The 24,534-nt window shown below is 33.3% G+C and overlaps 2 protein-coding genes across 2 annotated transcripts; both read right to left on the bottom strand.

Moving 5' to 3' along the window:
• Nucleotides 1–3,233: 3,233 nt before the first annotated feature.
• Nucleotides 3,234–16,606, bottom strand: LOC138321594 (UBX domain-containing protein 4-like). The gene is made up of 12 exons (XM_069265366.1): nucleotides 16,437–16,606; nucleotides 14,443–14,548; nucleotides 14,049–14,077; nucleotides 13,466–13,584; nucleotides 12,660–12,793; nucleotides 10,995–11,049; nucleotides 10,153–10,322; nucleotides 9,609–9,731; nucleotides 8,717–8,819; nucleotides 8,196–8,318; nucleotides 6,812–7,008; nucleotides 3,234–5,643 (listed from the first exon to the last, which is right to left on the bottom strand). The coding sequence occupies exons 1-12, from the start codon at nucleotides 16,516–16,518 to the stop codon at nucleotides 5,526–5,528; spliced, it is 1,359 nt and encodes a 452-aa protein (XP_069121467.1). The 5' UTR covers nucleotides 16,519–16,606; the 3' UTR covers nucleotides 3,234–5,525.
• A 3,562-nt stretch (nucleotides 16,607–20,168) lies between these two features.
• LOC138322507 (uncharacterized) lies at nucleotides 20,169–24,510 on the bottom strand. The gene is made up of 6 exons (XM_069266530.1): nucleotides 24,364–24,510; nucleotides 23,758–23,934; nucleotides 23,124–23,222; nucleotides 22,464–22,565; nucleotides 21,294–21,378; nucleotides 20,169–20,813 (listed from the first exon to the last, which is right to left on the bottom strand). The coding sequence occupies exons 1-6, from the start codon at nucleotides 24,470–24,472 to the stop codon at nucleotides 20,345–20,347; spliced, it is 1,041 nt and encodes a 346-aa protein (XP_069122631.1). The 5' UTR covers nucleotides 24,473–24,510; the 3' UTR covers nucleotides 20,169–20,344.
• Between the last annotated feature and the right edge of the window lie 24 nt (nucleotides 24,511–24,534).

Here is a 24,534-nt window from a genome sequence, read left to right as displayed (position 1 = left end):
ATCATTTGAACAATAACTGATATTTAATCGTGTGTATATATGTCTAATTTACACTAAAATTAATAAAAAAATATTTATTTTCCTTTTGGTGCATGTGCAATAGGTACTTCATTCCATATAGCACCACAGATTTTTTTCGGGTTGCAATTCATGATTTTCAATATTTTTATCTTGAAGTAAAATACGAGGCTCAAAATTTCAATGATGGCAATGGAGCAACGTAAGTAACTGCTGTAAATGAAGAAAAATACAAAATCGTCTGCTCCTGTTTTTGAGAAAAAAATTGTCAGCGATGAAGCATCTTTTATATTGACTTTGACATAACAACGCTGGAACTGAAAAATGTCCTAGAATGATTTTGATTCTTTATATGAATAATCATATTGTATATTGTACGTACATTTTATGTACATAGAACAATCTTATATATATATTTTTTCAATCCTGTTTTGTTAGCCTTCTATAAGACAATTTGATAATAATGGCTTGTATGTTGCAGGGCGGTACCGATTTTTATCAGATTTTGTATTCGATAAGGACTACTTTTTGTGTTTCATAATTTGTCTGCGTATGATAACATATGTGAAAAGGCGGCAAAGCGTACATTGTAAGTAGTGATACCATCAGTGATGTCTAAGAGACTTTGGGAACAAAATGTTTTGACTTATTTTCGCTTTTGATCGTTGATGATATAACCTACACGGCGCTATCTAGTAAGGATTGTTTATTATGCAAGAGTAAAGCTTATTTTTAAGTGAAATAGGAGCCCTCTCACCATACATGTATGCTTCTGACAATACATTGCATCATTCGAAATGCATTCTTTTCATTTCCACGGGGTTTAATTCAATATCAATTGGTTTAATTAGCTATATTTATGGACCTAAGAAATCATAGAACTTTAATCATATTAAAATATATATTTTGTACAAATAACGCACATTTTTTAACATAACCTTCTTAATTTCGTATCATGAACTCCGATTCATAAACATTGCCCATCTTGGTCACTCGACTGTAGATAAATGTAGGGGTAAATGATATATCCCATCATTTCTGTTGAGTTTCTGACGATGGTCGCTACATCTAGTTCTGTTACTTTTAGTGACTGTCTCTAAGGCCGAGGCGGCTAAGACGTTGTGAACAGTGTTTAGTACAAGTGTGGAAAAGGCTGAGGTGTTGGTAGTTGAAAATCCTAATGTGAGATACAGATACAAGAGGAAGATATTTCTGATCTATCATTCCATACTTTTCCTCCTAATTTTTATCCTGTGGAGAAATTATGAAGAGGTGTTTTAAGATTTAAAATGGACGTCAACATTTGTCCTCACTTGCTTTTGGACTCGGCAACATTAGTAGAGTGGAACTGCTGGGCTGGTCTTACTGTCGTGTAATACCGTGCAGCCAATCACTTTCACGGACCAAAAACCAGCAAATTGAATTTTCGCGATTTGACTTAAAAGTAATACATTATGTATCTGAAATAATATTTCGCGGATCAAAATTTCGCCATCACGTCGGTTGCACGCGAAATCGCGAAAATACATCATCACCGCGACAATAGCCGGCTAAACAGTAGTAGAATCGGCTCAGTGAAATGTCCAGTTTCTGTATCAAGTCCTTACCTTGCCTATATGATCATTAATAACGATATTAGCTCTACTGGTAAGAGTTCTATCTATACTACATCTAGTCCATGTTCGAGGTGGTGATGGAAGCCAAATGCTAACTACTGATCTGTGTAGGTATACTTACCTGTGAAATGCCCATCACCAAAAGATTCACAATCAAGCGGCAGAACTGGAACACGTACGTTTTATTACTCATATCAAGATTTCAAGATTTATTTATTCACTCAGACACATCAAATAGTGTGTAACAAGAGGTCAGACATTTTTAACAGAATTAATGCATGACAGGTAAAATGTAACATCATTTGCAAAGAAAATAGGGAAAAATACCTATATTTTAACATTTCATAATTGTAATTATAAATATAATAAACTTACCTACTACATGATCACAATGCTGGGTGATAAAAGTGTGTTATAATTACTTGACTATTTTTTGGATGAATAAACTGACATTTATAAATATATTTTTTTATAATATATTGAAAACATTCCTTTCATTTTGTAGACATTGGGATTTCGTTGGTAGTAATTTGGGATATATTTACTATGCAACTGGGCTACAAACAATCCCAGTTTGTTATGGTCGGAAACCCGTGGATCTCGCTTCGCTTACTCCATTCAATCTACGCGGTATCATCAAAGGGTTTATAACGACGATTTTTGTTGTATATAATGTCTATTGTTTATATAAATGCTGACATCCCATATTACGATACTAACCATTATGCAACAGTTTAACCAATTCTCAATACCCAAAAATATCAACAATAAGCTACCGTTTATTTTCTTTCTATGACTAATTATTCATATTTATTTTCAAATCCGGCTCTCTATGTCTAACTTTCTTTTATTTACCTTTCATCGGTAAAACAACATTGCCGTTACTTATACGACTAGCAATAATCAATCAAATCCAAATAGATTCGTCTAACATTAATGTAGCCTTTTTATTATAAAGAGCTAGTACATTGACATTTTATAATTGCTCTAGACGTAAATTAATTTTAATGTGAATGAATCACATTGCAATCGGACGTAGTTTAAAAGAAATCAAAATAAGGGAAATGTTGTTTTCATTTTATAATTACAATTTTAGAAATACTACATTTATTGCCATATGTTTGTGACAACCATCGTCCAACATTAACAGCATACTACTCGTAAGGTCGACTTGATTAAGCTAAATGTTACAGTAGCTGTACGTCCTTTGCTATCAAGGAGGTACCTTTTGAGTCACAAAGTCGAAATAGTTGTCATTAATTTCTGTTCAGGATACTAAACTAGTAGTTTTAGACATTTCTCTTACTTTCGTTCATAATTTTCTTGTTTTCTTCTATGCAAAGTGGAAAGACCATTTCTATTGATTCTGTTCGGGAATTTTGTTCTATACAGAGTAGAAACACCATATTTGTTGGTTCTATCCAGGAATTTCTATACAATGTGGAAAGCGTCATTTCTCTTATTTTAATTCCTTCACACCTCTATAGGCATAGTATATATGGTAATGCTTACTGACACTTTAAGTATTTTGATTTCTTTTAAACTACGTCCGATTGCAGTGTGATTCATTCAGCAAGAGAGAAATAAATGAACTAGAGCTAATATACGTCCATGTTTTATTGACAAAAAAATGTAATTTATTGTCATCATTCTTCAAACAATAGTATAAATCAATATTTGCAAACAATATATTATAACATTTATTGAAAACTGTCGGATCTATGAATCGATAAACTGCTTTTGCAACGAGTTATCATTCATGAGATTTCATGGGAAAAAATCAATTTTACCAGTCTTGGAAAACAAACATTAAAATTGCAGACGATTTCTATTTTCACAATTTAATGATTGCCTTGCCAGTGAATGATACTGATTATGCTACTCAAAAGTCTACATTTCAGCAAACCGTAAAGACCAAATGTGCTTCAATAAATCAAACAGATGAAGGATAAAGCCATTTTCTCACCACTTTGCAAAATCATTTTTTGCAAATCAATTTAAATGGAAAATTTCATTAATTCTCATTGAATAAAAGCTTAAATACTTCAGGACATCGTAGTAGAGCACATAGTGCTATTCAATAATTCAGCAAAATAAACCATTGCAAATGTGGAAAGCAAATAATAACTTAACACTGATTACAAAAAATAAATTATAATCTCAGACCGATAGAGCCTGCACACAACTCTCCCGCCCAGTATGACTTTACAGAAGTAAGTAGTGAAAGCTCTTCCTTGTTGTTCTGGTGTTATACATGTATACTGTTATGTATAAAACAAGTGTTAATATAAATTACTTTTTCAAATAGTATTTCTAATTAAAACATGGGCGGCCTGATGTCAATGATTTGAAACTACAGAGTTCCATCTCATCACCAATATTCTAACAAACAGATTTTTGTCAATTTTATGACCGAATCGCTCACCTCCAAGCAGAAGGACCTGATGACCAAACAACAGACAAACGATAGACAATGCAGCACGGCCTAAGTTCACTTGCCCTTCATACAGATAAGCTAAACATGATTTTGTATAGTAATCACTATATCCTCTAATATACATTCAGAGTATACTGAAACTCATAAGGCTAATCCACACTGTGATCTAATTTTATCAGATTCATACAAGAAAACAATCATATTACTTCTTCTGTTAATTCATCCATTTATCACTCAGGGAATCCTTAAGAAGCTGAACTAAACATCAAATTAAGCTTTATTAACCTCGATGTTTCTCTATTACTGATTCCATACAAAATAAAAATGGATGGATGTTTCACTCCAGCCATGGCAAAAAGTAATCCGTCATTCTGAAGTTAAGCAGTGAATTACGAAACAAAAAATGACGGACATTGTATAATGAATTTCTTTACTCATTTCAATATCCATCTTGTGTACAGTAGCTACCTTACACCGGCGTTTCCACAGTGTTCTCTTCAACTTTAAAGTTGTAAGTGTGTCTAGCAAGAGAGAGTAGTTCAGTTTCTAAGCATTTTATGCCTTAATATCTGAACACCTCCCCCCCCCACCCACCAAACTTGCACACAACACACCAATTAGATTATCTGCCGTTGGGAATATCCAACCATTATTTGTAACACTCAAGTAAAGACACATATATATCTAAACACTCTACCCACACACGTTGTCTAAAGTTGCATATAAATAATCATACTTAAAGATTACCTTGACCATAACCAAATACTATGACACATTTTCATTTTTAGTAATGTAACAATAAAGTCAAATTAAAATTAATATTTATACATGAATTGAGAGTGTTAAAATTTCCCACTTGTGACGGACAATTTTTCCCCCCGCTAAAAACGACAATTAAAGAGGAATATAAGACATGACCCGGATATACAGGTCTTCTAAAAGACAGTGTAAGGGAAAGACCCCAGAATATATTGCTTTAATGTTTAAGTCAAAATGTTGGTCACAATCTTTTGCTAGTTGACACATCACCTAACCTACCTGTAGGTAATCCAGCTACCTTGGTCACAATCTTTTGCTAGTTGACACATCACCTAACCTACCTGTAGGTAATCCAGCAACCAAAGTATTTACCCATATACCCCTTAAATCTCATAATGAACTATTCCAATCTAAGAAAAGGACCTGTTCATATGTGTAATCAGGGGTGAGTAAAGTTCTAGACACAAAAAAAAGATATAACAAGAGAGAATCTGTAAGAAAAATAAATGCTGAAAGAAAAATAAAACAAAGGAATCAGATTTTTTCGCTCCCTATGTCCGAGTGGGGGGACTTTAACATGCATGTTGATATATCGCCTTTGTCCTCAAGTCAAATGCATAAACAGTCGTATCTACGGAATGAATACTTTAACACTCTCTTACATAGCAATCACCCAATCATGTAATTTGTAACAATCACATCTGCTGTGTGGAGTTTCCATTCCAAGTTGCATTTTCGTCGTCATCAGTATCTTCGATGTTTCTAAATCTTGTAATATTTCCATCTCTATTGCTCGTCCTTTTCTGTTGATTTCTGAAATTTTAGTGCAAAAAAAAACCAGGGTAATATTCACCTACTAGTATCAGTAAATAATGAAACTTTCTGTGTTGTTAAACTGTAATTGGTGTTCAAGCAGCTCACCTGTAACTGTTCTTATTGAATCAGACTTCCATGGTTCTATCCTGTAACTGTTGTTGAATAACACTTATTTGTTTCTATGCTGTAAATGTTGTTGATTCAGACTTATTTGTTGCTATCCTGTAAGTGTTGTTGAATAATACTTATTTGTTTCTATCCTGTTAATGTTTTTGATTCAGACTTATTTGTTTCTATCCTGTAAATGTTGTTGAACCAGACTTATTTGTTTCTATCCTGTAAATGTTGTTGAATCAGCCTTATTTGTTTCTATCCTGTAAATGTTGTTGAATCAGCCTTATTTGTTTCTATCCTGTAAGTGTTGTTAAATCAAACTTATTTATTTCTATCCTGTAAATGTTGTTGAATCAGCCTTATTTGTTTCTATCCTGTAAATGTTGTTGAATCAGCGTTATTTGTTTCTATCCTGTAAATGTTGTTGAATCAGACTGATGTGTTTCTATCCTGTAAATATTGTTGAATCAGCTTATTTGTTTCTATCCTGTAAATGTTGTTGAATCAGCCTTATTTGTTTCTATCCTGTAAATGTTGTTGAATCAGACTTATGTGTTTCTATCCTGTAAATATTGTTGAATCAGCTTATTTATTGTTGAATCAGCTTATTTGTTTCTATCCTGTTAATGTTGTTGAATCAGACTTATGTGTTTCTATCCTGTAAATGTTGTTGAATCAGACTTATTTGTTTCTATCCTGTTAATGTTGTTGAATCAAACTTATTTGTTTCTATCCTGTAAATGTTGTTGAATCAGACTTATTTGTTTCTATCCTGTAAATGTTGTTGAATCAGCTTATTTGTTTCTATCCTGTAACTGTTGTTGAATCAGACTTATGTGTTTCTATCCTGTAAATGTTGTTGAATCAGCTTATTTGTTTCTATCCTGTTAATGTTGTTGAATCAAACTTATTTGTTTCTATCCTGTAAATGTTGTTGAATCAGACTTATTTGTTTCTATCCTGTAACTGTTGTTGAATCACTTATTTATTTCTATTCTGTAAATGTTGTTCAAGCATTTTACATGTTCCTATCCTGTAACTGTTGACTTACGTGTTTGTCCTCTGTTGTGGTGCTGCCCTTTGTGGTTGTGTGGTATCCTGACCTCCAGGTGTTGAATCTGACCCTCCAAATATCAGTGAGTATATAAAGTTCCAGATCATCATAAAGGGGGCGAATAACATTGACAATAATCCTCCCTGATTGACTGCTCCACCTCCTCCTCTAGGCGCAGACGACTGGGATCTCCGCTAAAAAACGAGACACTTTGATAGTCTAAATTTTTATTTCATAACAGCGGTTAATTCTCAGGGTTTCTTATATAAAGACAGAAACGAACCTTTAAGCTGATGTAGTACAACTATATTCTAAAATATTTTCTTTAGATATTAGTTTTTTGTTTGGATATTAATATGCCTGTAGAATGTTTGAGCTTCAAAGATAGACTCAAGAGGATATTTTGAAAACTTAAAGTAAAAAGGAAGAGCACTACAGTAAACATACAAATTTTCATGGAATCAATTTATAGCACAAAAATGATCTGGAACCTATTGGTCCAATGATCAATTCAAGCATAATTGTGATATATAAGATATATACAGAAAATACTATTAATGCAATCATATTTTAGATAACCATTTTTGGCAAGAAAATTACTTAAATAAGACTACTGCTTAAATATACAAGCAACTTCGTGGATTTTCCATCCTCCGCTTTCAGGACATATTGTAGGTAAACATTATTGAGGTTACCAGGTAGGTTTAACCTTGGTTGAAACATGAAAAAATAAATCAAAGGGCCATAACTCTGCTAAATAAGGTCCGTCACAAGTGGCAATTTAACTTGGCCTAGCCGTTGAGACATTTAACTTTGTTACTAAGTTTGAAGAAAATCGGTTAATATTTATTATAGTTATTGTACGAGAAGTCGCAGAAAATGACTTTTTTTTTTATTAAATCAAAGGGCCATAACTCTGCTAATTAAGATCTGCCAAAAGTGGCGATCGAACTTGGCTAAGCCCTTAAGGCATTTAATTTTGTTACCAAGATTTAAGAATATTAGTTTTAACATTTGTTAGTTATTACACAGAAACTGCAAAAAAATGACATTTGTAGTAAATTAACTCTGATAAATAGCATCTGCTGAAAAAGGTGATCGAACTTGGCCGAGCCCTTAAGGCATTTAACCTTATCACCAAGCTTGAAGAAAATTGGTTTACATTTGTTACAGTAATTGCATGGAAACAAAGTGTTACAGACAGACAGACAGACGGACAAACCCAAATTAATATCCCCCATTTCGGAGAAAGCGGGGGATAATAAGTTTACAGTATTTCATTCTGATGTTTGCTCGAGTTAAATGTCTAGTTTGAATTGTAAAAAGACCTGCAGGGAGAAACTATCCATAAATGTGCATTGAAATTTGCTATCCAACTCACCTCCACAGCAATAAGAACTGCCGTGGGAGCCAGACCGAGGGACATCAGGGTTTCAGATCGGTCCTCATCTGTGAAGTATCGTTTTGGGTAGATAGTTGATATAGACATCCGACTTCCTGTTGACTGTAAGTTGATTAGAAATCAGTAAATTGAAATAGCTAAGCTTTCATTTCAAGATCCTTAAATATTTCACATCATATAACTATATACACAGTAGGCTTAGTAGAGTAAACAAGTTAATACATTTCATTTGTTTACCTCTCAGTTTCATCTTTTGTAAATACATATATGTAGCAACTAGTCTACCTATGTCAATGCTCTAGAGCAATTACCAAAGAAAACTAGACATATATGCTAGACATAAAAGCTCCTGCCTCCATATTTATGAAAGCACTGGAGTAGGAGTGGCTTTAGGTTTATATATCCTTTTAACAGCCAGTATCTCTTAAAGACAGTAAAAGAAACAGAAAGGAACAGACATGGATAACCATTTCTTTGTTGAGACATAAATATAAACTTACTGCTGTGATGAACTGATGGACAGCCTCAAGAGTATCAGAGGATTCAAACATGTTAGAAATAGAGGAGCCATCAGGTAAACGGATCTGTAGTCGTGCCTTCTCACTGTAACCAGGCATATATCAAAAGTTTAAGTTTATATCTCACTGTAACCAGGAATATATCATAGGGAAAAGTTTATATCTCACTGTAACCAAACATATATCATAAGATAAAGTTTATATCTCACTGTAACCAGGCATATATCATAAGGTAAAGTTTATATCTCACTGTAACCAGACATATATCATAAGATTAAGTTTATATCTTACTGAAACCAGGCATATATTAAGTATAACTGGTTATAGTTAAGTTTCACTGTTTACCACTGTAACCAAGCATTTTATCATAAGGTTAAGTTTAATTTATCTCACTGTAACCAGGCATATATCATAAGGTTAAGATTCTATCTCACTGTAACCAGTCATATATCGTAAGGTTAAGTTTTTATCTCGCTGTAACCAGGCATTATATCTTAAGGTTAAGTTTATATCTCACTGTAACCAGGCATACATCATAAGGTTAAGTTTATGTCTCAATGTAACCAGGTATATATCATAAGGTTAAGTTTATATCTCACTGAAACCAGACATATATCATAAAGTTAAGTTTGTGTCTCGCTGTAACCAGGCATACATCATAAGGATAAGTTTATATCAAAATGTGAAACATAAATCAGTAGTCAAGTTTATATGAAATGTAATTTTTCTTGGGCTATACAAGTTCAAAGTTATGCAATAATAATCAAAATTTAGCTAAGAACTCTGGTATGCATTCCTATTACATAATACATTTAAAGTAAGAAATATTGGGCGAGTGGGCCCAGACATCATTTAATAACTTCTAAATACAAACCTTCTCCTTGAGTTCTCCATTGCTGCTGCCTGTTGCTGAGCCTGGAGTTTGGCATTCCTCTTCTCCTCAGCCTCTTTATTCTGCTCCTCTTTTTTCCTCTGGTACATCTGAGCTTTCTCCTCTCTACAACAATCAAGATATTCATCCTTGGTTAAGATACTAGGTAATAGGTATCAAGTATTTATTTATTATTTATTTTTTTCCCATTTTTTTTGTACTAAAAATGGGTCAATTAGCAGATGTTTAGTTGTATTGCTTCATATTATGTTCTACAACTGTGCTGCAGTCTTTCAAATTTTTTGAACAGAATGGTAACAATTTCAAAAACCAGAATTGCTATGGTAATGAAATTGGGGCTTTTAATTGCTTGACATTTAGATATCATCTAATTTCAATGAAAATTGGTATATAGGGATTCTTAGAGATATTGGCTGTAATAGTACAAATGTGGGGCATTTTAATGGGGGACTTCGGTAATGTTCACCAATTACAATTAGTACTTTTTATCAATTAAGATTAATTTAATGCTTATAAAATAAAATACCTGTCTCTAGCTATTTGTTCTTTTATTCTCTCTCTCATTTTCTTGTTTTCTTCTCTGTCTTTTCTGATTTCTTCCTCAAGTTCCTTTCTTTGTCTGTCTTCCTGGTATTGTTTAAGCTTGTGTAAGTCTTTTCCCATTTTTCTCCTTTCATCTTCCCTCGCCTTAGCTTCCTAGAGAACATTATATATCAAATTCTTTAAAATAGTGTATCCCTAGCTGCAATATTTGTAGCTCAAGAGACTTTTAGACAGAATATGGTGTTGTCTTTAGAGCTACAATTGGTGCCTATTACTGCTAATGGAGCAAAATTACGATTACGCAAAACCATTATAAAACGTTTCTTTGTATTTTATCGTACTTTATTTGATATTGCTTACCTACTAGGCAATAAAACTGAACCATATAAAATATCAAATTCTCATCGAGGCATTATTTTTTTTACATAATATATATGAAGGGCTTTCTGAACGGAATTTATACGACAAGTCCACAAATTGTGAATCTGACGTCATGTGAGCAGTACGGTAGATATTAAGAAGGCTAGTTATGTTTGTTCTGGACAAAAATGATATGTAAATGCATGTATATGCATAAAATAATTGGAAACCTACAAAAAAAGTATAGAAAACTGTGCCCGAGTGATTTTCGGCCGAAAGGTATAAGCTTAGTAGGCCGGGTATGTATATTCGTTCTAAGTGTATCCCTTAAACCAATTTTATGGAAAACAAATTCATAAACCGTTAATGTCCAATAAAGAATCTCTCCAAGAATTGTTTTATGGAATGAACACCTTAAAATTGTTTTTGGTCAAACAAATATTTTATAAATAAACTGATATCAACCTCTTTCTCTTTCTGTAGTTTCTCAATTCTCTTCTGTTCCATCTTTTCTTTTGCCCTAAATTAAAATAAAAACATACAATAAATTCATCTACATTTATAGGCTATTCATGCTTAACATAAAAATAATATATTCCATATCCAAGGACTCTTCAATAAGAGTATAACTATGTTATTTATTTAACTCATTCACCCCTGAAATTTCATAATGGACTGGTCCAGTCTTTCATTACAGCGTATAAAAGTGTGAACAATCAAACATATAAACATATATACCGTCTGTCGAGTGAGCAGAAAACTTGTGTGTAACATTTGACCTGCCAACATCGACTAACAAGCATTCTGATTGGTTGGGGGTGAAGCTACATTTGTACAGACAATTCAGCAGCCAAGTCTACACAGACCATGTGTATTGACATTATAACTAACGTTACGCACGTGGTATTTCTTTGCATCAAAATAGAGCTATGTTCAATCAAATAAAACAATAAATTTTTTCCTATTGGGTTGGTTTATTATTTATAACTTTTCTGTTCAGTTTTAAACAGATCACAGCCAGTCAATTTCCACATTACACGTATCCACACTGGCTGAAACACTGCGAGGTCTGATGGTTCAGAATGTCGGCAAAGGCATTAATGATGGCCAGTTAGGTGAACTCGGACGTAAATGACATATTTGCCTGTAGTCGACATTGCATGGCCTGAAACATACATTCGGTGACATTGTATTGGGGAGAGTAAGGCGGCTGGAACACTAGCTTGTTATCATGGGGATCAAACGTGGCTCGTAACATCCTTTCACCCCTGTGGTGGTGAAATCAACAGTTATCAGTATTACAACATCGTCTCGGGCAAATACAGGGTTTCCAAAATAATATCTTTGGCTCAGGGCTTCGTCAAAAAAGTTCACCATCTCCAATGCATTAGATGCACCTGGGATAACGTCAAAGTAATCAAAACCGAAATAGCCAGGACACACATTCACCGTATATACTCATGTGCTCGCTTCCCAACTTCAGTGTCCACATGCTTTGTTAACGGCTGTTGCGACAACTGACGCCTCACAAAAAAATGCATTTGTTCAGGGCGATAGTTTATTAAAGTTGCCAGAAATTACGTTTCCATATCTCCATAACTAGGTTGTAATGTTTCTGTTGGAATTCGCGACAAAACGTTGTACGACATGCCGAGATTTTTATGAATTACCGAATTAATTGACATATACAGGGTACGTTGCCGCTGTTACACACGCCATTTTCGAGTAGTTTATCGCGTATTTCACAGCAGCTAGAACATGTGCTCGTCCGCTTGGACTAGTTTTACAACTACTTCACACACACATGTGATTTATGCAAATTTTTTGTCAGGGACCGTGTCAGCCTGTTTACCCATCAGCCAATCAAAACATGCGTATCAAATCAGCATAGGATTGTTTTAGCCGGCGATTGAGTGAAATGATGTGTGGTACACATGTATAATTGATTGATCGCTCACACTTGAATTTTATCCGCTGTAAGAAGAGCCTAAATGTGTCTTGGGAGGTAAAAAGTTAAGGTAATATTATTCAGATGAACGGAGGGAAATCTAACTATGGATAGATTCAGATAGATTAAGTATTGGAATGGAGATATATCAAATTTCTAAAGAAGTCAAATAAAACATTTACTTTTCTACTCTTTCGTCCAATGGAGGCTTTTCTTTGGGTTGTGTGGCTGACGTTCCCGCTGAAGAAGCTGCAGCAGATATGGCAGCAGAACTTGATGCAGCTTGATTTTGTTTTTCTATCTGCTCTTCAAGTTTCTGTGAAATGAAACAATATAATTTGAATGTGGTTATAGTTCACTTAATAAAAACACAATATAAGACAACTGGGTTCACTTAATTAAAACATCTTAGAGATGAGGAAATTTCAAACAACACATTGTCTATTGGCAATATAAGGATTAAGGATTAAAGAAATCAAGGTCCACATATAGTTCTGTATACATATGTAGCTACCTGGATATATATTGATGAGCAACTTGCAACGTTAGGCAAAATTAATTACCACGAATATATTGTCTTATTTATAAGTTTTGTTTTCAGATAAAACCAGAAATGTTTCGTTGATAATAAAAAAGAATCTTCTATTACAACCTTTTGAAGATGTGATATCATCCTTAAGGTTTCGCGAATATAAGATTCTGTTTTGATTCTTTAAGTTTCTTAATCAGCTGGAGAATAGTATAAACTGCTTTATTTTTGCCCAACATAAATTTTCATGTACCATTAATTCAAATGGTTTGTGTGTAATTGTCTCGAGCATGTATGAGTTCTCAGTGTCAGTATAAGAACCCTTGATTGTGAATTTACATGTCTTCACAATTATGCTGAAAATTAACGAAGACTTGAAATATTGTAAATGTGAAAGTTAAGTATACCGGTAGTAGTTAAATCACATCACAGTTGTTTTGTAAATGATTGACTGTTTACCTGTTTAGCTGTGCTGATATTCTGTATAAATGCCTTGGGCTCCACATAACCTCCTGTAACCTCCAATGGAATACCATTCATCCCAATGAAGTAGGTGGATGGTAAAAATAATATTGGGTCTGACACAGAGTTAAGACTTTGTCCATTCTAAATAACACATTTAAAGGGTCTGTGTTGTCCATTCATCCATACCTAATTTAATTTTGGTTTCTTAAAACATTTTCAAAATTTCTAGACTCTGAAGTACATTATTACGAATAAACTGAGTTCTGATGACATCATGTATATTCATTCTAATCATCACACATTTATCGTGTAAGTTGTGATAGGGGAAATTAACTCTTACAGTACTTACGTATGTAGAAGGTATTTCATGGGAACAGTGAAAACTTATCCTCCTGATTCCTTTATCATTTTAAGAAAACTTTTTCATCCCCAACTTACTATACATTATTTCTATCCAGTTACACTGATGTGTTTGAATGTTTTCTTCTTTCCTTTTTGCACATTTATATTACAGACACGTGCACTGACTCTTACAAATTATACTGTATATCTATTTATATGATGATTCAAAGGATACAGATTTCTCCAAAGTATTTTCCCTCTTCGCTACAATAAAAGAACATCATTAATGCATTGATTTTTTTTTTCTGTCAGGATCAAATTTTTCTTTTAATAGTTTATGGATCAGTAAAATAAATTTGAATATAATCAACTGATATGATATCTACCTAATGATTCATTAGGAATGAACCACACTGAAAATGGCGTCTGAGGTACTTTTCAGCATTGTGCATGCTTTTAACATGTTATTTTATTTTAAATAAAATAAACAAGAAAACTTGGATATATGAATGAGATTTTCTATGATTCTGTCATTACCTAGTATAAATATCATATTTTTTTTCAGTGATCTGCAAGTAGACACAGTAGATCTCGAGTCTATAATCCTAAGTAAGGTATAAACGTGTTACCTGTCCCCCTGTATCTGTATGACCGTACACTGGTTACTTTTACAGGATGATATCACAGTCTGCTCTTGCCAGGTTTTATCCATTTTTTCGGTGTCTTCATTTTTACCTGAAAACATCAATACTCAATGTGTTCAATTTTAGCAATTCAAACAATTTTTTTATCTTCATTTACATTGTAAATATTGGTTTATAGGACAATAACTTTTCTCATAATACCAGAAAACAATTTAGACCAATTTTTCTTTCTTAACAGCTTTGTTCCCTTAGATATTTGTATTATACATGTACATGTACACTGTACAAATTACTTTCGAAATCTTTGTTAAATGACCTTATGAAATTACATCAAGTCTAAATGATATAAATGGAGTTTGTTGAATATTCATTATTGGTAATAGTTGATTTAGCCATTGAAGATATCTAAAGAAATTGTTTACATTTTGTTCAATCCTTCTCATAACCAATTACTATTCACCAGTTAAAATCAATATGATACTGATATATCTAATAGACTAATATTGCTTGAGACTGTCTCAAAATGAATGTAGTAAACATCTAGCCATTCATATCCAGCTGAATAGGAATACCATTAGAAAAATAAACATGACAAGCTACAATCTTTATCCTGCAACCAGCATTGGTATTGTCGCAATATACCTACACCATATATTTTGCTGCATTCGGCACTGATAAAAACATCTGTACATATGTTTTTGAATTTCAGCATGTGCACTGATTCTACTAACCTTCTTCTGAGGCGAAATGTTGTTTGAAAGATGGACATATTTATAACAATGTTTGCATCTTTTAGTTAAATTATGTACTATTTGGTATACATGGTTAGTGCCTTTCTTAAAATACAAGCTGTATTTTGGACTCTGGCCAGAAAGAAAAAGTGGCTTGCCAGTTTTGTCTTTCTAAATCCTCGCCAAAACACAGCTGTTACTTAAGACACTGACCATGTTTTCTCTATTTATAGGTCTACTGAATAATGTTAAAGTTATTCACAGAATGTGCTGCTGATCATGATATTCACTCATTATTGAAAAATATTTTTTTATGACGATGATGAACAAATATTAGAATAAGAACCATCAGATTGTTTAACTCATTTAAAGTGAATAGTCGGGCAAAGAAAACCAGTCTAAATGCGTTCATTGGCCTTCCAAAAGTTCTCACATATTAATAAGACGGTCAAGTTCTGCTTAGTTTCCCAGTTCTGACGATTAAAGTAAAGAAAAGTTGAAAGCATTGAAAGCGAGGCTGTGTGGAAATGTAACCAAGGACATAGTGAGCCGGGAGGACGATTTAGAATTCCCATACTTTAAATTAATTTCTTCGTACGCAGACAGATTTTGACGAGAGATTTTATTTTTCCATTTCATAAGAAATTATACTGGATACATTCACACCATTTTTACCGACTTTAACCATCCTTGCCCGACTGTTCACTTTAAAGATGCTCCACCGCCGACATAGAATAAATGATATTCATCATTTGAACAATAATTGGTGTTTAATCGTGTATATATATGTCTAATTAATACAAAAAATAATATAAAATGATTTATTTCGCCTTTGGTGCACGCGCAATCAGTACTTCATTCCATATAGGATATAGTGCCATGGAATTTTTTCGGGATGCAATTAATTATTTTTCCTATTTTTAACTTGAAGTAAAATTAGAAGCTCTAACTTTTCAATGGTGGTAATGGTGTAAAGTAAGTAACTTTTTTAACTGAAGAAAAATACTTAATCGTCTGCTCCTGTTTTTGATAGTGAAAAAATACCATTGGTCAGCGGTGGAGCATCTTTAAGGAAAATACTAACTTAAATGGCAAAGTAATATTACAATGTTATTCATAAATTGCGTGGCGAAAAAAGTAGGATGCTGGTAAAGGCCGACTGCAACGTATTGAAAAGAGATGAATCGAACAGCCGGCCCTCGATCTGCCTACACGGAAACATTACTCGGAGCCCTGATATGAACTGACCTCGCACGTAAACAACGAAAAGACCGTTGTTTTGTTTGGCTGTTTGTATGGCCTGTGGGATAGAGCCAGAAAACCACTCCATTGTCTTTGTAACACGGTCAGTTGCTGCAACGTAATCCCTGTGTGATGACTCTGCTTTTAGTTTCGTTTCAAAACCGGAAGCTGTATTGATAGACTAATATATAAAACATATCAGAAACGAATTCCGGATGACGGTCAAAACTAATAAAAAAGTGTTTACAAATAGGAAACTCCGCCGTTACGGCAGTCGACAACTACGAAATAGTGTAAAGACTCACATACAATGTAACTAACATTTGTCTAAAACAATAGTTTAAAGTACAGTATTTTTTTTATATAACATATTTAAAATTCTATTGTTAGACAAAAAAAAAAAAAAAAAAAAATGCATTCAAAACGGAGATAATCAAGTCTGGTATTATGGCACCCACAAGGAATACAGTAAATATATCTACGATTACGAATGAAGTAGAGTATGATAGAAGACAATAAACAATTATAAAAGATTTTCTACATGTAATCAGAGATTTCGTTAAATTTTAATGTCACTTAAAATTGATGGATCAGCATACGTTTTTGGAGATGCGTCATCATCAGATGGCGAGCTATATTCAAGTCGCTTTTCGTTATGATGTTGCCCATGGTCCATCCGTCAGTCTCCGCTCTATTTCATATATAGGTTTCGGTTTGAACACAGGGCCTGGTTCCTAATTATGAGATATAAAAAAAAGATAGGTCACATCTGTTTACAGTGCAATGAATATATATATATATATTTTTAAATTTCTTTTGTATGTTTCCCATGCTTGGTGCCTAGTTTTTTAGTAAGTTATGATGGGTGCATTTTGGAACCGATGGATAACAATATGGACGACATGCGATTTCAACATCAGAACCCTTCGGACTATAAAAAACTTAAAGGAGAAACAGACAATTTAAAGATTCTATTGTTCTACAGATTACTATAAATTTACTTATTTTCGCGTTTTTTCGCGGACGACTAGAATTATCTAGCTAAGTACAGAAGAGCGTTTACCTGTAAATGGGAAACGCGAAATTAACCCGCTACAAAAATAAGTCGGTTCATAGTATATAGATATACTTGGTGTGTGTGATGTAAATGATATTGTATTATAATAATTATCTGCTGGTCCTAGTTGTTCAAAAGGTGATTAGCTCATCTGATTAGTAAAATCAAGGACGTATATGGACGTATACACTTATAAATCCTTGGTAAAATTTTCATATATTATTTGCAGCAAAATCTCTAATCATATCTTTTCTAAAATGCGTTAGTAGATAGAGAATAGAATACTTCAGAATTCCGTAAAATTTTGTTAAGTTTGTTTGTCAAGAAATTATTTTATCTTAATTTGAAAATTGTCTTTAAAAACTTTGGCATAGGTGAAAATATGACGCTCTTTTTTTCTTTGTTTGTTTTATGAACGTCCCATGGGCCAGGGTCATGTAAGGACGGCATCCCATGCGGTGTGTAGCGTGTGTGAAGTGCGAAGCAAGTGTTTTGGGAGACTGCGGTATGTACGTGTTGTGTCTTCTGGTATAGTGGAACTCTTTCCCTTTTTTTAGTGTTATATCAAGCAACACACCCGGGCCCGGTCACATTATACTGACAACGGGTGAACTAGACGTCCTACTCCCTGTATGCTGAGCGCTAAGCAGGAGTAGAAACTTCCACTTTATAGATTTCGGTGTGACTTGACTAGGGGCAGAAACTCTATATTTCCGTTAAAAGGAAATCATTCAACTTGACGAGTTCCTCCAGATACGGAGAACACACAAAGTGAGTAAATATTTACTTAGATTTATATATCTATGCAAAAGGAAAAGATTATTGATGTTCTTTTTATCACTAACTTTGACCTTGTGCTATTGACAGATCTAATAAAAACACCGTATGGTTAATATTTTTAATGAGACAGACGTGTTACCTGGCCAATTACTCAAAAAATCGTGTTTATTGTAAAAGTGAAATGTATTGCAGATTTCAACATTGCACAATTTATTCAACATTAACCATTAACACATATTTTCTCATAAGACTTACCCTTGTATGCTCAACTGCGTGATTTTACACATTTATATTGGCGAATGTAGTCTTAGTGTTTTTAGATACAGACTTAGTCATAACATGGGAAAACAAACACAAAACTGCAACATTTGAAGCCATTTTAATAAATAGAATGAACATATAATTCAATACAGTGCACAAAAAATAATAGATATGTCACGTGACGTACATGTAATATTTAAGGACTAAGAACGAGATAGGCATTTGTTGTTTTGTAATTTAGGGACCATAAAGAAAAATAAACACTGTTAATCTCGACATCTGAAAGTCTTTCCAGATTGGAATCGAAACTAACAAAAGTGTAACGTATTGCATAATCATTTTGAACTCTGTTACAGTGAAAGACAAAGTTTGATCCGTATTGTGCCCGGGTTATCCCTAACTCTCAACTTTAAAGTTTAAAATTGAAAATGTTTGAAGTCTTTAAAGGTGTACAGTGAAAAACATAAAATATTGTTTAACAATGAAATGATAGCAACTGTAAAACAAAACAACATGTCTGTTATAGGCATTATTGGTGTCATGAGAAATAATTTATATATTGATATTAAAATAAAATAAATCATAATTCTCTAATTTCTTACTCGGTTTTTTTAGATATATTTACAAGAAGTTCAAACATTAAACATTTAAATATTTTTTTCTATAGTTTTTAAACTACTAGTTTATCGTCTACATGACTCAATACACAAGGATAATCTCTATCAGATCATGGTATCGTTGTAGCGAACTACTAGCTAGTAGATGGCCAGACATTGTTCACCACTCAATCAAATAATTGATATATGATATTACCATTTAATTGAATCATTTTAAAGTAAACGCATTTTTTTTTTACAAAATATTCAATTAAGCCAAGGATCTTTGTGCGAGATCTACGCCCTTCATTAGGCATAAATTCTTATTTTGTCATGCAAAACAGTAAATAAAAAGTGAAACCGTTAAAAACTTGGCAACTTGGATTTGTGTATAAATACAATATCATTAATTTAGCCTCAATGTTAAATGCAACAAATAATTATTTCATCCACATTTAAGTCATACTTCATTATAAGATATAATGAAAAATATTATTAATTCCGACAAGACTTTTCCTAAAATTACACTAAGTAAAAACAAAACGTCCAATTTTGAAAATCAACAAATAGATATCTATGTATGCATTGTAAAACTTATTTAAAAAGTAAGATATTTTCATTCAAGATTATTGTTTACAAAGAAAATGAGAATAAGGTAAACATTCGAAAACTGAAAATATGTTACAGTTATTTGGTAACTATTCTATCAATAAGTAATTCTTGCCTTTTAGTAAGGCATATTCGTGATGATGGCAGATTCAGAATGAAGGCCACCGGATCTAAAATTATAGCTGTAATAAATCAGTTAATATAATCTTAAAGTTCATAAAACATGAGCCAGGACAGTCTATCTATGGTATACATCGAAACATGAGGCTTTAACTCATGAATGTTTTCCATTTATGGTATAAACCGAAATATGAGTCGTTAGCTCATGGAATTTGTTATCATCTTATTTCAATATGGACAATAAAAGAGTGCTCACATTACATTGAACCATCAATTAATATTAGATATCCTTTCAGGTATCTGTAAAACTCTGTAAAACTCTTTTTTTGTCAATTTCCGGGAAAGCGTTGATATTTAATCAACTGTCTCATTGTTTTGCCACAAAGAAAGCTGTTTTGGACTACATGACCAAACGACTTATCTACTTAAAAGATCTTAGTGTGGAGGAGAGAGTTGTCCTCAGTCTTCCACTGATTCACTGTCTGTGGGCTTCAGGTGGTCGTGACATTAATATTACTGTTCCGGTTAGTGTTAGCTACTGACTTCAGGAAGGAATCATACAAAAAGTTGAATTGTGTTTCACTCGAATTGTCACCTTTGTCAGACTGCGGACTCCCACCGGATTTATCCGCTCTTAAGTTTTCAACATTTGGAGTTGAAGGTATGGAAGAATTCATACTAACAGATGAACTTGAAGAATTGAGATTTCCTCTTTTCATGGATCTTTTCTTGGGCACTGCGTTTGGATTTTCACCTCCAGATGATGTAGACGGCGGGGTTATGGAACTCTTTTTCCTCTTACTGGAAGTGAATAGACTTTTTCGTATTTTACTTTTTCTTGGCGATTTTGGGGCATCGTCTTTATCGCGCGTGCGAGGATTGTACCATTCATTGTGCACCACCTTCGAAGTACCAAGCAACGATTTCCGGCGTTTCCATTGGTTATATCCAGATTCCCGCCTGAAATTTCGAGTATATGAATGTGTAAACCGTATTTCTACAATATTTTACATGTATTACAGGATAAATGCACAAATAAGTGGTTCAACAGGGTTTAAAGGTTGATATTTACTTAATTGATTGAATTCGTAGTTATATCCATTTATATATTGTATATGAGTCAAAAATGTCTATGTCAATTTTCAAATAATCTAATAACGGTAATATAAAGCCAAGTAAATATAAAGTACACAATGTAATAAATTCACGTTATCAAAAGGTGTCACTTTTGTCAAATTTACTAATAGAGTACAGTGTATATAAGAAATAAATTGAAAATGTTTTTGTGAAGTGCATCAATGCCGTCACAATACGTAGCTTCTCAATTATACGTTAAACATATATAAATTCGGCATTCTTCAATCGATGGTAAATACCTGATTCGACGGATCTTAAATCATTACTGGTAATTTAGCGTCAGTGATTTGATATATTTCTTACCTTCGGAATATTATGGCCATAAACAACACTCCTATGACCATGAGCGTTAGAGCAACAGCTAGAATCCACCATAGCAACCCACTCACTACAAACATTGAAATAATGTATTTGAGCAACAGCTAGAATCCACCATAGCAACCCACTCACTACAAATATTGAAATAATGTATTAGAGCAACAGCTAGAATCCACCATAGCAACCCACTCACTACAAACATTGAAATAATGAATTAGAGCAACAGCTAGAATCCACCATAGCAACCCACTCACTACAAACATTGAAATAATGAATTAGAGCAACAGCTAGAATCCACCATAGCAACCCACTCACTACAAACATTGAAATAATGAATTAGAGCAACAGCTAGAATCCACCATAGCAACCCACTCACTACAAACAATACAAACATTGAAATAATGAATTAGAGCAACAGCTAGAATCCACCATAGCAACCCACTCACTACAAACATTGAAATAATGTATTAGAGCAACAGCTTGAATCCACCAAAGCAACCCACTTACTACAAACATTGAAATAATTTGTTAAAGCAACAGCTAAAATCCACCATAGCAACCCACTCACTACAAACATTGAAATAATGTATTAGAACAACAGCTAGAATCCACCATAGCAACCCACTCATTACAAACATTGAAATAATGTATTGAATATGTGTAAAAACCTGCCAACAGTCGAATTAAGATAGAAATGATAATAAAAAGTAATCGTATCGATGGTTTTATAAATGTTATAAATATGGTGATGTTTCAGTGTTCACAAAATCATGCACCTTTTTGTTTTGTTAAATTAACGGGTTTCATTAATTCCTATGGTTTTATAATCACCAAATAGCTGGATACTAACGTGAAAAAAAATTTGAGTTTTCAAGTAAAGTTCAGAAAATTAAATCTAAGCGGTTTTAAATTGTTGCGATCTGACTTTTAGAATTAAATTTGTATTCAACCATTTTTCGAGAATTTCGTTGATTAAATGTTCGTGATCATAGAAAATGTCCAACAAAATCGCTAAAGCATTATTAGTAATAATCATACTCCGTCGTAATTTTCCTTTTAAGATCTTTATTAGTCTTCATTGGAACATATATAACTACTATATATAGTCGACTAATAAGATGATGAATTTAGTTTGTATTGTATGGGGATATCTACCGGGTCGTTCTATAGCGTTAGGTTGGGGAACCATGGTAACAGGTGTGCTAGTCTGAACGAGTTTCTCAGGAAAATCTCTGCAAGTCTCCGTAACACCCTTTTCTGAAACAAAATAAGGAACTTTTATCATATGATTGTACTTATATGGAAATCAAGTTTTAAAAGTGGTACTTGATGGTTTCAATCTAAAAAGTACATTTATGCCTTATCGGGCGTATAGTACGTTCTATTTTCCTGAGGAGGTGGTATCCATTGAATGAAATCCATATCATGCGTTCTTGTTTGTATCTGAAGGTATGGTGTTAGGATTGTACCTACTGCTCGTATGTCATCATAATTAAGGGCGTCTAAATCTATGATTCTGCCTTTTTTCTTATCTTCTTCCTAACGTCATTCCTAGTAGTAGTTCCTGCTCCTGCTCAGCGCTCTGCACACAAAATGAGTGGAACGACTGGTTTGAAGTATAATGTGACAGGCTGGGGTGTGTCTGTTCGCATATATCGCAGCTTCTCAATTTATACATTTACACTCGCAATACACTGCTATTATAAAATGACCATAGATAGGATGTAAAGCCCATAGAACCAACTAACTAACTGTTTCACAATCAAATTTTCTCTACAAAATAAATTATTTCTTCAAAATAAATGTTTAAGTTACCGTGTATAATACAAACGAACGGGTGTGTAAGCGAGCAGAGACAATTTGTAACGATTCCTTTGTCGAATATCAAACACGCATCGTCGGTAGTGTACCAATCTGAAACACAAAATAAATCTTATTACGGATATTTACAATAAGCGATGTACTTATAATCTTACGGATACGTATTAGAAGGAGAGCGAACATTATTTATAATATTATATTAAGTTTTACGTAATTATGATGTAATGGTACTTTACCGTGAATAATGGGTCGGTCTCCTTTCAATACGAATCCGTATATGGAAACGTATTCCACTTCAATGTATTGTTAGTATCCCGATTAAAACTTATGTATATTTTTTCAAGTGATATCTAGTAAGTGTAATTTGAATTTGATGATTTATAAAGTCTTTCTGGTCAAATACTGTAATCCGGATATAATTTGTTGTCTTTAAAAAAGATTTTCACACAGTTCCCAAACGTCATATTTTCCTTGACCGGAAAGCTCATTAGACATTATAATATTTCTTTCTTTGTCAGAAGTATACCTTGATTCTGAAATGCTTACTGTGTAAAATATAAAATCACTTTGTAAAGTCACATTTATCCATTACAATGTTAAATCAGCGTTATTATAATGCTAACATTACCTGACGATATATTAGGAGTAAGCCAAATATCATCTACAGATTCAGTACAGCTCATGAATAAATGTGTCAAGTCATCCTGTGTTGCCAGCTTTCCTCCTGAATATTCCTCCTCACAAAATGTCACGGCTTCATTGATACCTATGGAGTCCGGTATGTATACTGCAATTAGGTTGTCGTCTAGAAAATAGAAATTATCAAATGATGATCATACAATGAGGGATATGGAACAATGGAAAATCAAATGATGATCATATGCAATCGACGAATAATACAAGAAGTGAAAAGAAATAGACATAAAGTAAAAATGAAAAATCAAATGATGATCATACAATGGGGGATATAGAACAAAGAAAATCAAATGATGATCATATACAACCAAGCGATATAGAACAATGAAAACTCAAATGATGATCATATAACCGGGGATCTAGAAGTAGAACAAGCTAATGATGACGCCATAATTGGGGTATCTAGAAGTATAGAAAAAATTCAAATGATGATCATATATGATTTAGGGATTAAGAACAATAGAATATATATAGAGAGGTATGTACATGATATATATAATACTCACATGTTAATATGTATAAGGTATAAGATACTTACACGACTGACACCGTCTGGTACTGCTTGCCCAGACTAGGTTACCGTATCCAGGACAAACACACTTATAGATGAGCTCCCCGGACTTGACATGGCACACCAGTCCATCCATACATTGAGTCAAATGTGGCAAACACAGCTCGCCGTAGGACCGTTCTAAACATTAAATATAAA

The sequence above is a fragment of the Argopecten irradians genome, chromosome 4, assembly GCF_041381155.1.
Source record: "Argopecten irradians isolate NY chromosome 4, Ai_NY, whole genome shotgun sequence".
In the NCBI taxonomy this organism is placed as follows: Eukaryota; Metazoa; Mollusca; class Bivalvia; order Pectinida; family Pectinidae; genus Argopecten; species Argopecten irradians.
The sequence above is the reverse complement of the archived record's forward strand: the minus strand, read 5'-3'. Positions and strand labels throughout refer to the sequence as shown.

Bases quoted from the DNA above. Each gene is read 5' to 3' on its own strand.
- LOC138321594 (XM_069265366.1), bottom strand. From the start codon at position 16,518: ATGGAGTGGTTTTCTGGCTCTATCCCACAGGCCATACAAACAGCCAAA. The intron at 8,319-8,716 runs GTAAGTTTATAT...ATCAACTTACAG, and splicing joins TCCATCAGTTCATCACAGCA to TCAACAGGAAGTCGGATGTC. The intron at 7,009-8,195 runs GTGAGTTGGATA...CTCGTTTTTTAG, and splicing joins CAGTTCTTATTGCTGTGGAG to CGGAGATCCCAGTCGTCTGC.
- LOC138322507 (XM_069266530.1), bottom strand. From the start codon at position 24,472: ATGGATGGACTGGTGTGCCATGTCAAGTCCGGGGAGCTCATCTATAAG. The intron at 23,935-24,363 runs GTAAGTATCTTA...TCTATTTTCTAG, and splicing joins TACCAGACGGTGTCAGTCGT to ACGACAACCTAATTGCAGTA. The intron at 22,566-23,123 runs GTAACTTAAACA...ATTTTGTTTCAG, and splicing joins GTTCGTTTGTATTATACACG to AAAAGGGTGTTACGGAGACT.